The sequence below is a fragment of the Neofelis nebulosa genome, chromosome 9, assembly GCF_028018385.1.
Source record: "Neofelis nebulosa isolate mNeoNeb1 chromosome 9, mNeoNeb1.pri, whole genome shotgun sequence".
NCBI classification, from domain to species: Eukaryota; Metazoa; Chordata; class Mammalia; order Carnivora; family Felidae; genus Neofelis; species Neofelis nebulosa.
This window is the reverse complement of record NC_080790.1, coordinates 130,669,507-130,684,073: the sequence shown is the minus strand read 5'-3', so window position 1 is coordinate 130,684,073 and position 14,567 is coordinate 130,669,507. Positions and strand designations below refer to the sequence as shown.

Sequence of the window (14,567 nt, the reverse complement as noted above, 5' to 3'; positions counted from 1 at the left end):
TGAAAAATCCCATGTTACATCCACACTTGAAGGAAAAGTTTGATGTGGGGCTTTTTTTTTTTTCTTCTGGCTTGTTTGATTATCTGTGCCTGGTCAAAGGTTTAAGGTTGGGTTTTTTGTTTTTGATTTAACTTTCTGTGGGCACAGTTCTGTTTTCTGCTTTTCTTGTACCCCTAAAAACAGAGACTAAAGGATGCTATCCTTGATCTGATGGCTTTGTGAGGGACCTTATCATACATAGACCAGCCTCATTGACTCTTGGTACATCAGGTCCTGCCAACCTTGCCTTGAGCCAGATAAACTAGCACCGTCTGTCGGATTCCTGTTCGTCTTCCTAACCCAGGAGAACCTGAGTACGACACCTAGCTTGATTCAAGCCTTTCGGCAGAGATTTTGCTTCCTAAAGGATAATTCTTTTTCTCAGATAATGGCTTCTTTGCTCCTAAGGAAAGTTCACAGTGAGGTAGTATTGTCCTTCCTGTGTACAGATTCAGCCTGTATAGATGGTACGTCCTCATGAGACACACTCACTCTGCCTCATTTACTCTCTTGGTATGTGGAGTAGAGAAGTGTTTTTGTTTTTGGTATATGGAGGGGTAGAAGGAGTATGTATTTGGTGAGTCTTCAATACGTGTTTTCATTTCATCTCTAGCTTAGGGCTACAGATCTCAGATTTTCATTTCTGCCATCTGACTCGTGCTTTCTAAGAAAGTGCATGAGTAGGAGTTTGGCCAGGATTATTACTAAAACTTTAATGTGTTGGCCCCAGTCAGTAGGTGTGGATATAATTCTCAAAGATCAATAGGAAGGAGTGTGGCTGAATCATTCAGCAGCAGTGAATTTAAATCATTCTCAAAAATTGATATTTTAAGTCTAGTTCATCAGATGGCATATGCTTACCCAAACGCTACTTATTTTCAGTTGTTAATAAAATACTTGGAAATGTTAACTCTTATTAATAGGTCACTTAGGGGCACCTGGGTGGCCCAGTCAGTTAAGCATCCAGCTCTTGACTTCGGCTCAGGTCATGATCTCCCAGTTCGTGAGTTTGAGCCCTGCGTTGGGCTCTGCACTGACATTGTAGAGCCTGCTTGAGTGTCTCTCTCTCTGCCCCTCCCTCCCTCCCTCCCTCACAGGCTCTCTCAAAAAATAAATCAATATAAAAAATAAATAGGCCATTGAGCTTTTAGAATTTAGAAAGTGATTCTTTTCATACAGTGTTTGTTTTAATGAAACCAGGGGCCACATCATCTTTCAGAATGACTGTCTTCCTGGCAAACTCTTATTCTTCCTACTAGACTTAATTTACAAATGTAATTGCTTGGCATAAAGTTCTTCATCTTTTCTCTTGCTCACTTCCTCTTCTGTGTCCCACTGCCCAGTGGTCTACTAAGATTTTTGGTTGCAAGGGACATGAACTAAGCTTAAGCAGAAATGGGCATGTATTTGGCTCTTGTTTAGGAAAAGTCCAACAGGTGTCCTTCCTCCCTCTGCTTTCTGCATGTAGTAGTAGGTCCTGAATCCTTTTCAGCATCACTGTCAGTCTTGTTTGGGCACATGTCCAAGTAACTCTACCAGTCAGTGTCTGTAGAGATAGAATACTCTCTCAATTGGTGTACCTGAGTCCTGCACACTCTGCTCTAATGGAGGAAGGGCCTCCTAATGGCACATCATTTGTACCAGGGGTGGCTCCAAGGGGGAACGTTAGCAGGTAAAAACAACCATCTTTTTTATTCCAGTGCCCGAGTGCCTACTGTGTGCTCTATAGGTCCTGTCCCTTAGACACGATGGATTTTTGAAGGGAACGACTAGGTCCTGTTCATCTCCCTTTTCTGAAGTGACAAACAGGTGAACTGTGGTTCCATTCTATTATATTGGATATTATCCCCTTTTTTTGCCATGAGCTGAAAGGATTATGGTATGACTGAAGGGAGCTCTCCTTGGTATTGAGATAATGGTGCAGACCTGGTGAAATAGCCATCCTCACGGCCAGGGAGGTTCAAGAGAAAGAACTAGCCACGTGGGGACAAATCTGGAGAGGAAGACTATCCTGCATTCCTTTGAAAGCCCATCACCAGACAATTTTAACATTGTAAGATATCTTCCTCCCTAAGAGTAATTGTTGTAAACACTTTGTTTTTAGCTAATTGAGGGAACAGCCCTTAATCCCAGTTGATTTCTTATTTACTCTGTTCCTGCCCCTCAGTCACTTAAGGTATGGGCCCCTTGTCCAGGTTTCTAATTTAAAGGGCTTTTTAGGGGTGCAGAGGAGGCCAGGAGTTACTCTTACAGAAGTTTTAAAGTATGAATCAAATAGATAACATGGGTGAACCCTAAAGCCGGCAGTTGGAGTTTTTTTTTTTTGTTTTTTGTTTTTGTTTTTTTAATGTTTATTTTTGAGAGGCTGGGGAGGAGCAGAGAGAGGGGAAGATACAGAATTTGAAGCAGGGTCCAGGCTCTGAACTGTTAGCCCAGAGCCCGATGCGGGGCCCGAACCCACGAACCGGGAGATCGTGACCTGAGCTGAAGTCCACCTTAACAGACGGAGCGGAGCCACTCAAGGCACCCCGAAGTTGTTTCCTAACAGCAACAGGCTGGGGAAAACAACAACATAGGGCTCTTGAGTTCTTTTTCTTATCATCCATACTAATCCTAACATTCACAGATAAGAGTTTGTTGGAAATGTTCTTTTGGAACCTTTGGCTTGTAGAAAAGCTTGACATAACGGTGGCCCCTATAAGGAAGGAGGAGAGCTCCATTGCTGGAGGGCAGGAGTAGGAGGGAGGCTTCTTTGCTTATATTCTTACACTGTGTGCCTGTTTTGTGCAGTGTTTTACTTAAAAAACAAGAGTCTTTGTAAATGTTTTTGATAGTGCTAACACGATGAATGAATGTGTTATTCTCGCTCCAGATGGACATAATCTTGTAAGTGATCTCCATAAGCAAGATACATGGAGGGTACCTCCATCTGGGGAAGGGAGTAGAAAGGATTAGGTAATTTAAAAAAAAAGAAAACAACTGGCATTTTTTAAAGTTTATTGTTTATTTTGAGAGGGCATGAGCATGACTGGGAGGAGGGGCGAGAGAATACCAAGCAGGCTCTGCACTCCGTGCTGAGCCCGACACGGGGCTCAGTCCCCACGACCTGTGAGATCATGACCTGAGCCCAAATCAAGAGCCAGACATGCTTAACTGAGCCACCCAGGCACCCCCCCCCCCAAAAAAAATGCCAGGAATCTTAACTCCGAGTATTCTGTATCTTTCAGTGTAAACTTAGGCTCCTCCTAGTTGCTAATCATTAAAAAAACCCATTTTTGTACAACATTTTCTGGTAAGCAATGTTCACTATTTATATATCTGTTTAATTCAGCCTAAGTAAACTTGAGATTTACTGTATGGCTGAAATACCAAGTTAAGCTCCTTTATGAGCATACTCACTTTTTCAGACCTATAGGTTTATAAGTCGGGTACCTACCATGCAGTGAGGTGCTTCAGTTGGAGGTCTTAAAACAATTTTGCTTGCTGTGAAGGGTGGGCACTTAGGAGAATGAGTTTTCCTTTATCCTCTGCAGCAGTTGAGCTCCCCTGGATGTTTTCTGTGTAGGTGGGTGGCTTCGGTGGTGGCGACATTTCCAGATCATTGGGCATTTGTTTTGCTGAGATGTTGAGCTGCTTCTATCCAGGAGGCAGGGGAGACCAGTAATGGCTGCCTTCTGGGCCCATCTCTCCTCTGAAGTAAAGCAGGACTGACTAGGGAAGTTCGGAAAGAACTGCTGGGTTTGGGCCCACAGAGTTTATGAATTGAATAAACAAAAATGTCCCTTCTCAGACTTGGGTGCTTACGGGCATCTGTTTGATGCCTGGGCTCTTCAGAATTAGCCTGTAACATTTTCTGTTATTTCTGAAACATTTCTATCAGGTGGCTTTCTCCAAATGACCTAGTTTGGGGAATGGTTTTATTAAGCAACTAGTTAAAAAGTTTCAAAGAGATGATTTAAAAACAATTTAGCAATAAAATTTCCACAAGGAATAATGGATCTGGTCTTGAATGCACATTAATTTGTATGCAAAGTGACTTCTGAGTCCCCTGTTAACCACTAGGCTGATTAGTGGAGGGCACAGTACTCATGCCTCTTAGCGGATAGAGGAGTTTGGTGTTGAGCATGGGAAGGCTGGGTTTTTTTTGTTTTTTTCGTGAAGTGCTTTGCTTTTTTGACCTCAATTACACTTCAGTACTTCATGTAGAATATTTTGAAACTTCTAAGTTCTGGTGACATACCAAATTCTAGGAGTTACTGTTTGCTTTGGTGTAGGCTTCACACTCTTCCATTTTTCATAGTCCACAATATTGATTTTTGGATTCGAATGATAAATGAGGCGACACGATACTGTATTACATTTGGATCAGTTGATTATGGTCGTGCTAAAAATGGTAGTGATGTTAGAGAGTACCTGCCTTTATTAATTAGAAACCCAGATTTGCATGTATTAAACTTTTAATTCCTGATGCTTTGGCTTTCAGGTTTGCCTCTAGTTTGGGGTTTTGGAACTCTTTGATATCCTACAATATTCATTTGGACTACTAGATAAGTTCTTACCATATTTTATAGGAAAATATAAATGATCATGTTGAAAGCCATACAAATACTAATTTTATTTTCTTAACTTTTGTTTTTTAAGGAACTTGGTGAAGTGGATCTAAATTTCTGCTTTAATGTGTTAGGTCATTTAAATAATTTTTCAGTTCCTTCACACATATATATAGGCTTTTCATTTTTCAAAAGGATCCCCTAAAATCTGTAACACAGCACCTGCTCTGATGCTGAGTGCCTAGCTTTCCCCATCACCATGAGTGAGTGCCTTTGTCCAGGTGTGGTGCTGGCTGGGGGGCAGGCTACACAGCCGTTAGTGTCTGTAGTTGGGATAGTATGTGGAAACACTGGAGGAGATTTCTTTAAGAATATCGTAGCAGCATGCAGGACGGTTCCCAGAAAACAAACACTTCTTTTCCCTGGCACTCAAAATTATGTGGCAATGATGCTGGAATGGTGAACATTTTTCTATTTTCAGAGGCTCAACGTCACAAGGAGAAAAGCACTCACACTCAATTTTAAAATAATCGGTTGGTATTATTAACCTAATTCTCCACTTTAAGAAAACCAGTGTGGTGATGAAGTTAAGCTCTAGAACTGTGCCAGATTAGACTCCTAGTCCATCTATGATGTAAAATGTCCTGTTAGACAAGGTCACAGGAGCACTTATTTTGCCTGCCTGCTCTAAGTATCCGAACAGACTAGGTAAGGGTGTCTGCTCACCTTCTTTGTCAGTGGGCCAGGGTTTGTGGTCCTGCCATCAGTGGAACTAGGAAATATTACAAGTTGTACGTGTTTTGACTTGACTTAAATTTTTTTTTCCAATAGAAACTATGTTCCAACTTCCTGTCAACAATCTTGGCAGTTTAAGAAAAGCCCGGAAAACTGTGAAAAAAATACTTAGTGACATTGGGTTGGAATACTGTAAAGAACACATAGAAGTAAGTAGCATGCCATTTTTTAATTTTAACATGACTCAGCTTCTGATCCATTACTTTGTGTCAGCAGCCAGGATGGTTAATTCTTAGCTGGGATTCTGAATTTTAACTGCAGCATTAGCTTCCCCAGAGCTTTCTCAGTTGGCTAAACTTGTTCCCTTCTCCCTAAAATGGGCTTTTTCATCTTTGCATCATGAAGCAAAAGCAGTTCTACCATTGAGGACATAGTTTACTAGGTGCTTTAAAATGGTCTCTAAATCCAGATCCTTAGAACCACCCCTGGGGGAAATGTAGGAATTCTCATCCAATTTTCAGATGAAGAACCGGTAAAGAAATAGGTTCACCTCACAGCTGAGCGTATGGCAGGGTCTGTCTGCGGGACTCCAGAGCCTGTTCTCATTCTGATATGCCTGAGTGTTCTGGTTGACCTTCTGATTGTTGAGGCGTGGTGGTTTGGGTGCTTGTTGTCTCTTTCCTTAGGATTTGAGCAGTCGTTGGCCCTTTTGACCCATCATAGACGATTATCTTCCCCTTGTGTAACAGTTTGGACTTTTGCAAACTGTTTTTCTAACCTGTTTATTCTACGAGCTTTTAACAGCCCTGTGGGATAGCCAGTGTGCTGGTCTCCTCCTTTTCCAGATCTCCTTGCTCCAGATCTTGCTGGTTAGTTGGTCAAAGCCTCTGGTTGAAATATTTAAAGCCGTTTTCCCCTCTAGCCTTTAAGTTCCAGCTGGCCAGGGACCAGAACTACCTTGCCCATCCACGTATAGCCAGCACCAAGCGCAGTGCTGGGTACATAATAGGCACTCAGTAAACGTTTGGATGGAATTGAAAGTTAAAGAGTGATTTCCTTCCTACAACGGGTTTTCTTTTCCGGATTCCCATGAGTAATACTCTAGGGGTGTATGATGAAGACTGAAGCTTCTCAAAAGTGGGCTTCTCTAGTTACGTTGTCCCCAAGCGTGGAAGTTCACTGACTCTCCAACCCCACAAATTCAGGTAGATCTGCCCAATGAAACAGTCCATCCACTTCCACTTTGCAGTCAGTTGGGTAATCTGCATGAGAATAAATGCAAATGTGAAGATACCTTTTCTATCCTGCATTTGATGTGTTCCTCCTGTTACTACGCCCATTACATCCTCTGGAATTTATACATACTTGATTTTTCCACAGGGAACTGTGAACCTTTTAGGAGCCAAGAGGAATTTTCTCCTAAGACTTTGCTATCTTCCTGGCCTGGGGGGAAAATGGGCCATTAAATTTTTATAGGAGAGTATAAATTTAACACAATACTGCTTACTTTCTTCAAATAGCTTTCTTTCTTCCTTTTGTGGGTTCAGAAATCGTGAGTTTTCCTCCCAGTCCATTTCTACCCACCCCCCCAACCCCTCCCCCCCCCCCCCTTTTTTTTTTCCTGCAGAAACAGAGTATCACATCCATGGTGCCTTAAGCAAACATTGCTAGTGTATATTCCATTTTAATACTACAATTGATGAGTTACAATACTCTAATGAAAGGGGCTTTGGTATTAATATGTGGCTGAATTTTTTACTTAATTAGAACTTCAATTGGTTTCCTTGGAAACCTGGCTGACCATTTAGGGGAATGTTTGGTTGTTAGAAGATGTTGAATGCAACGTCCATGTGCCTTTTCTATTTCCTAATAGCCTGACCGTTCCTCACTTTTAGTTCTTGGTGGGGTTGGTTTTTGTGTGTGTCTCCCCAGCTCTAGCTAAGAGATGGGATTGGAGTCAGGTTGGGCCAGAGTTGGTATCATGATGTTTTTGTAAACTTCTTTCACTGTTTTCTAGGATTTTAAACAGTTTGAACCTAATGACTTTTATTTGAAAAACACTACATGGGAGGATGTAGGACTATGGGACCCTTCACTCACAAAAAATCAGGTAAGTGGCCGAGGGGACTTAACGACAGCATCCTTGGTACACCCCCTTGTCAGCTCTAGGCTTTTTCATAATGATGCATTGTTTCGTAGGCAGCAACCTGGTGTGGAAAATGTCCATTTCCTAAGTGGCAGGGAAAACTGGGAAGAATTTGTCTTTTTTGTCATTGGACAGAAAGTTCAAGTGTGAGAAGAGGAAATTTTGTTACTTAAAGGTTCTGAGGCCCAGTGTGCCTCAACGTTCCCTCACAGAAGTACTTTGGCTCTTTTGTTTCTGTTTCTAAAATGTTCCCTCCAACATTCTGTTCATCTAGGTCATCCATCATTATTTTTGTGTCTGTCACAATTCTTATTTTTTTGGAGAGGGTATTTTTTTCTAGGTTGGTATCATCCGACCGCTGTGGAGCAGGGTGGCTTTGTCAGGATGGCAGTGACAGGTGTAGCTTAAATTTTTACAGATTGGAATTAAAAACACTGTTAGATAGTTGAAGGCACCAGCAAGTGTCAACAGGTGAAGATGTGACGGAGAGAGTGGTGTAGGTGGTGGTTCCTGTCCCACCGAGAGAAGTGATTGTCACTGCGGACTTTACCATTACCTATTGCAGGAGCGATTATAACTCTAATTATTGATCTGTTTGTCCATCGGAATATACTTAGGGAATTACGACTTTTCAACTCTGTGTCAGAAATCTGGTAGTATAGTTACTTGGTGGTTTTCTTCTAAAAGGTATTGACCAGAAGGCTTAGAATGTAAAAGCTTTTACATTCTAAGTGGGACATGTCGCTTAATTTGGTTTTATGAATCCCAGGGCTTCGTATTCTAACACTGAATAAGGGTTGAGTTGAGCTTTAAGGAAAAGGGGAGTATTTAATATTGCCGCAAACCAGCATCTGAAACAAAGTAAGTTTCTACGGAGGAAAGGTAATCTCTTGCCCAGCTGGTGTTTCCTTCAAAGGACAAACTGCACAGGTGCTAATGAGCATAATTCTGGAAGTTGCTCTTTGAAGTCAGTATATTCTGCAATCCTCGTTGGCTTTTTAACACCATGCATTGCTCATAGTCTATAGGAAATTTTTATTTAACTTCTTAATTTGAGTCAAAGCAGCTGTCACTTCATTACTTCTTTTGAAGCTGCTCTTGCTTGAGAAGAGAGCATGGCTTCTAGAAGAAAGCAGACTCTTCAAATCAGTAGCTTTTTGATCAGCAATGAAATCTGAATACTACACTGTACTTCGATCAGAGGGAAAAGATGTTCTGAGATTTTTGAAGATTCTCCGTGATGGGGAGGATAAGAGGTGCATCTTTATGTCTTACTGCCTAATTGCACACAGCACTCTGGGCCCTGAGTTTTACTGAAGAGTAAGTCTGAAACCTTTAGTGATTTACTGATGCAGGGAGTGAAAGTGATTTCACAGGGTTTATTCTTGTCGTGTCTAACTGTAAAATGTTTATCTTTGAAGCCATTTGTCTTTGGCTTTTCTAAAACCAATCAGCCAGTATGACTTTGATCTTTTCTAAACACTGAGGAAAACTGGAACGGGGTATTTTGTTTATACTCTGGAAACAAAATTATTTGATTTCAAACTGCTTTTCCATCTGGGCTTATATTTTACAAATCCATTTTGCAGAAGGAAAAATAATTAATGCATTACAGAGTTTCAGTTCTAAAAATATCATTATATCCCTATTGAAAATAGAGGATGTCTGGGGGAAGACCCAGGACTTGTTAGCGCCTATCCGAAGTGGCATTCTCATTCCAGTTTTTGTCTTTTCTTTAGGACTACCGGACAAAACCTTTTTGCTGCAGTGCTTGTCCGTTTTCTTCAAAATTTTTCTCTGCCTACAAAAGTCATTTCCGGAATGTCCATAGTGAAGACTTTGAAAATAGGATTCTCCTTAATTGCCCCTACTGTACCTTCAATGCAGACAAAAAGACTTTGGAAACACACATTAAAATATTTCATGCTCCAAACGCCAGCGCACCAAGTAGCAGCCTCAGCACTTTCAAAGATAAAAGCAAAAATGATGGCCTTAAACCTAAGCAGGCTGACAGTGTAGAACAAGCTGTTTATTACTGTAAGAAGTGCACTTACCGAGATCCTCTTTATGAAATAGTTAGGAAGCACATTTACAGGGAACATTTTCAGCATGTGGCAGCACCTTACATAGCAAAGGCAGGTGAAAAGTCACTCAACGGTGCAGTCCCTTTAGGTTCAAATGCCCGGGAAGAGAGCAGTATTCACTGCAAGCGATGCCTTTTCATGCCAAAGTCCTACGAGGCTTTGGTACAACACGTCATCGAAGACCACGAACGCATAGGCTATCAGGTCACTGCCATGATTGGGCACACAAATGTGGTGGTTCCCCGATCTAAACCTTTGATGCTAATCGCTCCCAAACCTCAAGAGAAGAAGGGCATGGGACTCCAGTCGAGAATTGGTTCCCTTGCTTCTGGAAATGTCCGGTCTTTGCCATCACAGCAGATGGTAAATCGACTCTCAATACCAAAGCCTAACTTAAATTCTACAGGAGTCAACATGATGTCTAACGTTCACCTCCAGCAGAATAACTATGGAGTCAAATCTGTAGGCCAGGGCTATGGCGTTGGTCAGTCAATGAGACTGGGTCTAGGTGGCAACGCACCAGTTTCCATCCCTCAGCAGTCTCAGTCTGTGAAGCAGCTACTTCCGAGTGGAAACGGAAGATCTTATGGGCTTGGGTCGGAGCAGAGGTCCCAGGCACCAGCAAGGTACTCCCTGCAGTCTGCTAATGCCTCTGCTCTCTCATCAGGCCAGTTAAAGTCTCCCTCCCTCTCCCAGTCACAGGCATCCAGAGTATTAGGTCAGTCCAGTTCCAAACCTACTGCAGCTGCCACGGGCCCTCCCCCAGCCAATACTTCCTCAACTCAAAAGTGGAAAATATGTACAATCTGTAACGAGCTTTTTCCTGAAAATGTCTATAGTGTGCACTTCGAAAAAGAACACAAAGCGGAGAAAGTCCCAGCAGTAGCCAACTACATTATGAAAATACACAATTTCACTAGCAAATGCCTCTACTGTAATCGCTACTTGCCCACAGACACCCTGCTCAACCACATGTTAATTCATGGCCTGTCTTGTCCATATTGCCGTTCAACTTTCAATGATGTGGAAAAGATGGCGGCACACATGCGGATGGTTCACGTTGACGAAGAGATGGGACCTAAGACAGATTCTACTTTGAGTTTTGATTTGACATTGCAGCAGGGTAGCCACACTAACATCCATCTCCTTGTAACCACATACAACCTGAGGGATGCCCCAGCTGAATCTGTTGCTTACCACGCCCAAAATAACCCTCCAGTCCCTCCAAAGCCACAGCCAAAAGTTCAGGAGAAGGCCGATATCCCTGTTAAAAGTTCACCTCAAGCAGCAGTGCCCTATAAAAAAGATGTCGGGAAAACCCTTTGCCCTCTTTGCTTTTCAATCCTCAAAGGACCCATATCTGACGCACTTGCACATCACCTGCGAGAGAGGCACCAGGTTATTCAGACGGTTCATCCCGTGGAAAAAAAGCTCACCTACAAGTGCATCCATTGCCTGGGTGTGTACACCAGCAACATGACCGCCTCGACTATCACTCTGCATCTCGTTCACTGTAGGGGTGTCGGAAAGACCCAGAATGGCCAGGATAAGACAAACGCACCCTCTCGGCTTAATCAGTCGCCAGGCCTAGCACCCGTGAAGCGCACTTACGAGCAAGTGGAATTTCCCTTGCTGAAAAAGCGAAAGTTAGATGAGGATAGCGATTCGCCCAGCTTCTTTGAGGAGAAGCCCGAGGAGCCTGTTGTGTTAGCTTTAGACCCCAAGGGTCACGAAGATGATTCCTACGAAGCCAGGAAAAGCTTCCTAACGAAGTATTTCAACAAACAGCCCTATCCCACCCGGAGAGAAATTGAGAAGCTGGCTGCCAGTTTATGGTTGTGGAAGAGTGACATTGCTTCCCATTTTAGCAACAAGAGGAAGAAATGTGTCCGAGACTGTGAAAAGTACAAGCCCGGTGTGTTACTGGGCTTCAACATGAAAGAACTAAACAAAGTGAAGCACGAGATGGATTTTGATGCCGAGTGGCTGTTTGAGAATCACGATGAGAAGGATTCCAGAGTGAATGCTAGTAAAACTGCTGACAAGAAGCTCGGCCTTGGGAAGGAAGAGGACAGCTCCTCAGACAGTTTTGAAAATCTGGAAGAAGAATCCAATGGAAGTGGTAGCCCTTTTGACCCTGTGTTTGAAGTTGAGCCTAAACTCCCTAACGATAACCCGGAGGAACACATACCGAAGGTCCTTTCTGAGGATGCTTTAGAATCGGAGAAGCTAGACCAAAAAGAGGAGGATGGTTCAAAGTATGGAACTATTCATTTGACTGAGGAACCAACCAAACTAATGCATGATGCTTCTGACAGTGAGGTTGACCAGGATGATGTTGTTGAGTGGAAAGACGGCGCTTCTCCGTCTGAGAGTGGTCCTGGTTCCCAGCAGGTGTCAGACTTTGAGGACAACGCGTGTGAAATGAAACCAGGAACCTGGTCTGATGAGTCTTCCCAGAGTGAAGATGCAAGAAGCAGTAAGCCAGCTGCCAAAAAAAAGGCTACCGTGCAAGGTGACAGAGAGCAGTTGAAATGGAAGAATAGTTCCTATGGAAAAGTCGAAGGGTTTTGGTCCAAGGACCAGTCACAGTGGAAGAATGCATCCGAAAATGATGAGCGCTTATCTAACCCACAGATTGAGTGGCAGAATAGCACAATTGACAGTGAGGACGGGGAGCAGTTTGACAACATGACTGATGGGGTTGCTGAGCCGATGCATGGCAGCCTCGCCGGAGTTAAACTGAGCAGCCAGCAGGCCTAAGTGCCAGGCTCTCTGGCATCGGGGACCTGCTGCAGCCCGGAACTCTGCTCTCCTGGCGGCAGGACTGCACAGCTGTACTCTCACTGGCACTGCCTTCTGAGCGCTGGGTCATCGGGCTGTGGGGACGCGTGGCCGCTGCAGCCCGGTGGTGGTTTCCAAGTCTGTGACACACGATCGGCTGATCGGGCTTCAGAACTGGTAAATAAATGTGAAAACCCAATAGGCTGGTGGCTCACGAACGCACACGAGGAAAAGCAGAGGTTTTCTTTTCTGCCTTCTCGACATTTCTTTCCCTCTGTAAGATGTTTGGTTGGATGACCTTGGGAGGCGTTCTCCTGATTCGCGTGGTGGTGCAGGGCCAACAGACAAGCTGCCAGTCCCGTGTGTATAGTAGACTTTGGGGAAAATCAATTTTTTTTCATGTATTCATTCTGAATAGTTGAAATGTATATTTGTACAGTCTTTTAGACCTATTCAAGTGATGCCTATGATATTGTTATTGTGTACCCATCATAGATTTGTGTTTTTTGTTTTTTTTTGTTTTTTTTGTTTTTTTTTTAGTGTTGCCCTTGCTGTGTAATAAACGCTATACCTAGTTTACCTAGCAAAAGCTTGAAACTGCGCTAGTATGGACCTTTGGACAGACTTAGTTTTTGCACATAACCTTGTACAATCTTGCAACAGAGGCCAGCCACGTAAGATATATATCTGGACTCTCTTGTATTATAGAATTTTTCTTGTTCTGAATATCCTTGACATTACAGCTGACAGAAACAAAAACTGGTATTTCAGATCTGTTTTCTGAAATCTTTTAAGCTAAAATCACATGCAAGAATTGACTTTGCAGCTACTAATTTTGACACCTTTTAGATCTGTATGAAAGTGTGTTGTGTTGAAGCAGCAAACCAATGAGTGCTGCATTTTTGGATATTTAGTTTTATCTTTAGTTAAACACCTCCCTGGTGTATTCATTTATACCATCTAATATATGACACACTGTTGTAGTATGTATAATTTTGTGATCTTTATTTCCCTTTGTATTCATTTTAAGCATCTAAATAAATTGCTGTATTGTGCTTAATGTAAATATTTGCTTTATTACACATTACAGTCCTGTGTCCATTATGTCTTGTGCCAGCCGATGCCATGGCCACGGCCACTGAGGAAACTTGTGAAAGACCACAATGTGCCATTGGCATAAAAGAATGCTTTCTCTCACGGCACCTGTTATAAAACCTTTTGGTTTTGTTTTCGTCTTTTTCCTTTTTTAACTGCTAAAATAAACATCCTTGAGTTTTTCAGTTCCCCTTTTTTTTATGGAGCAGAGCCTGCTTGTGTGTGTAAATGTCTCCGTGATAAAAGGATGTAAACAGATAGGCATTAACGTGCAAGCAGAATGTTAATGCCCTGGCCTTCTTCTAAAGGAAGTAAATGTTGGTCTTCACCTTATAATGGGAACAATTGTACTCAACAGGCAACTTCTGTCAGCTTTTATTGTAATTCTCTTGACCATCTTGCTATTAAAAAGGCTTTGGAGATCACACACTTGGAGGGCTAAGATGGAAGGGGCTAGCATATTTACAGATTCCCAGTAGCAACTTGGACTAAAGAACGGTTACAAGGAGGCAGTGTTAGGCAACATTTTCAGTAATTACAACTGTGATCGAAAGCTCCAGTCCATACAAAGGGCAGAAGCACAGCAGGCACCTCTCGGGGCCATTGGTCTAAAGAGTTAAGTGGCTGGCTTCCATAACTTCTAAGCCTCCTTCCAATAGATAGGTGTAACGAAACCATTAACAAGACCAAAGAAAGTTGGAACGACTTCCTTATAAAATGTTAAGTCCTGCTTCTCAACTACAGGAGAAAGTGCAAGAATAGACTAGAACCTTTAGGGCATTTGGGGCTGGCATGGAGTTATTTTTAAGTCTGTTCTACAAGTAGCTTATAAATTCTATAGACCCCAGCTCATAAGATTTAGGACAGGATGTCTCCAAATTAAGATGCCATAAATTACCAAATCAGAAAAACTGGCATTGATAAAGCCTGTTTTCTCTTGCTTAAGGATAGTAATAGCAGCTGAATTGAAGCCATCCCACACTTGGTTTGAAAGTAGTCTGCCTAATAAATTACTAGGTGGGAAGGACTTAGCCTGGACTCGAGTCCTACTCGGAGGTCTAATGAGACTTGAACAGACTAGTGGAGGGGGGAGGTATGTTCCTGGTTGGACTTTTGAGCAGAGACAGATGAGCA

The 14,567-nt window shown here is 42.6% G+C and overlaps 1 protein-coding gene across 5 annotated transcripts in view; it reads left to right on the top strand.

Moving 5' to 3' along the window:
* Window positions 1-12,509, top strand: part of ADNP (activity dependent neuroprotector homeobox) — a 33,020-nt gene extending 20,511 nt beyond the window's left edge. For all 5 annotated transcript variants that reach the window (XM_058685968.1, XM_058685967.1, XM_058685965.1 and 2 more), the window contains 3 exons: window positions 5,421-5,533; window positions 7,342-7,434; window positions 9,210-12,509. In XM_058685968.1, coding sequence (XP_058541951.1) covers window positions 5,426-5,533; window positions 7,342-7,434; window positions 9,210-12,317 — 3,309 coding nt within the window. In that variant the 5' untranslated portion in view covers window positions 5,421-5,425 and the 3' untranslated portion in view covers window positions 12,318-12,509. The remainder of the gene's footprint in view (window positions 1-5,420; window positions 5,534-7,341; window positions 7,435-9,209) is intronic.
* The last annotated feature ends 2,058 nt before the right edge of the window (window positions 12,510-14,567 follow it).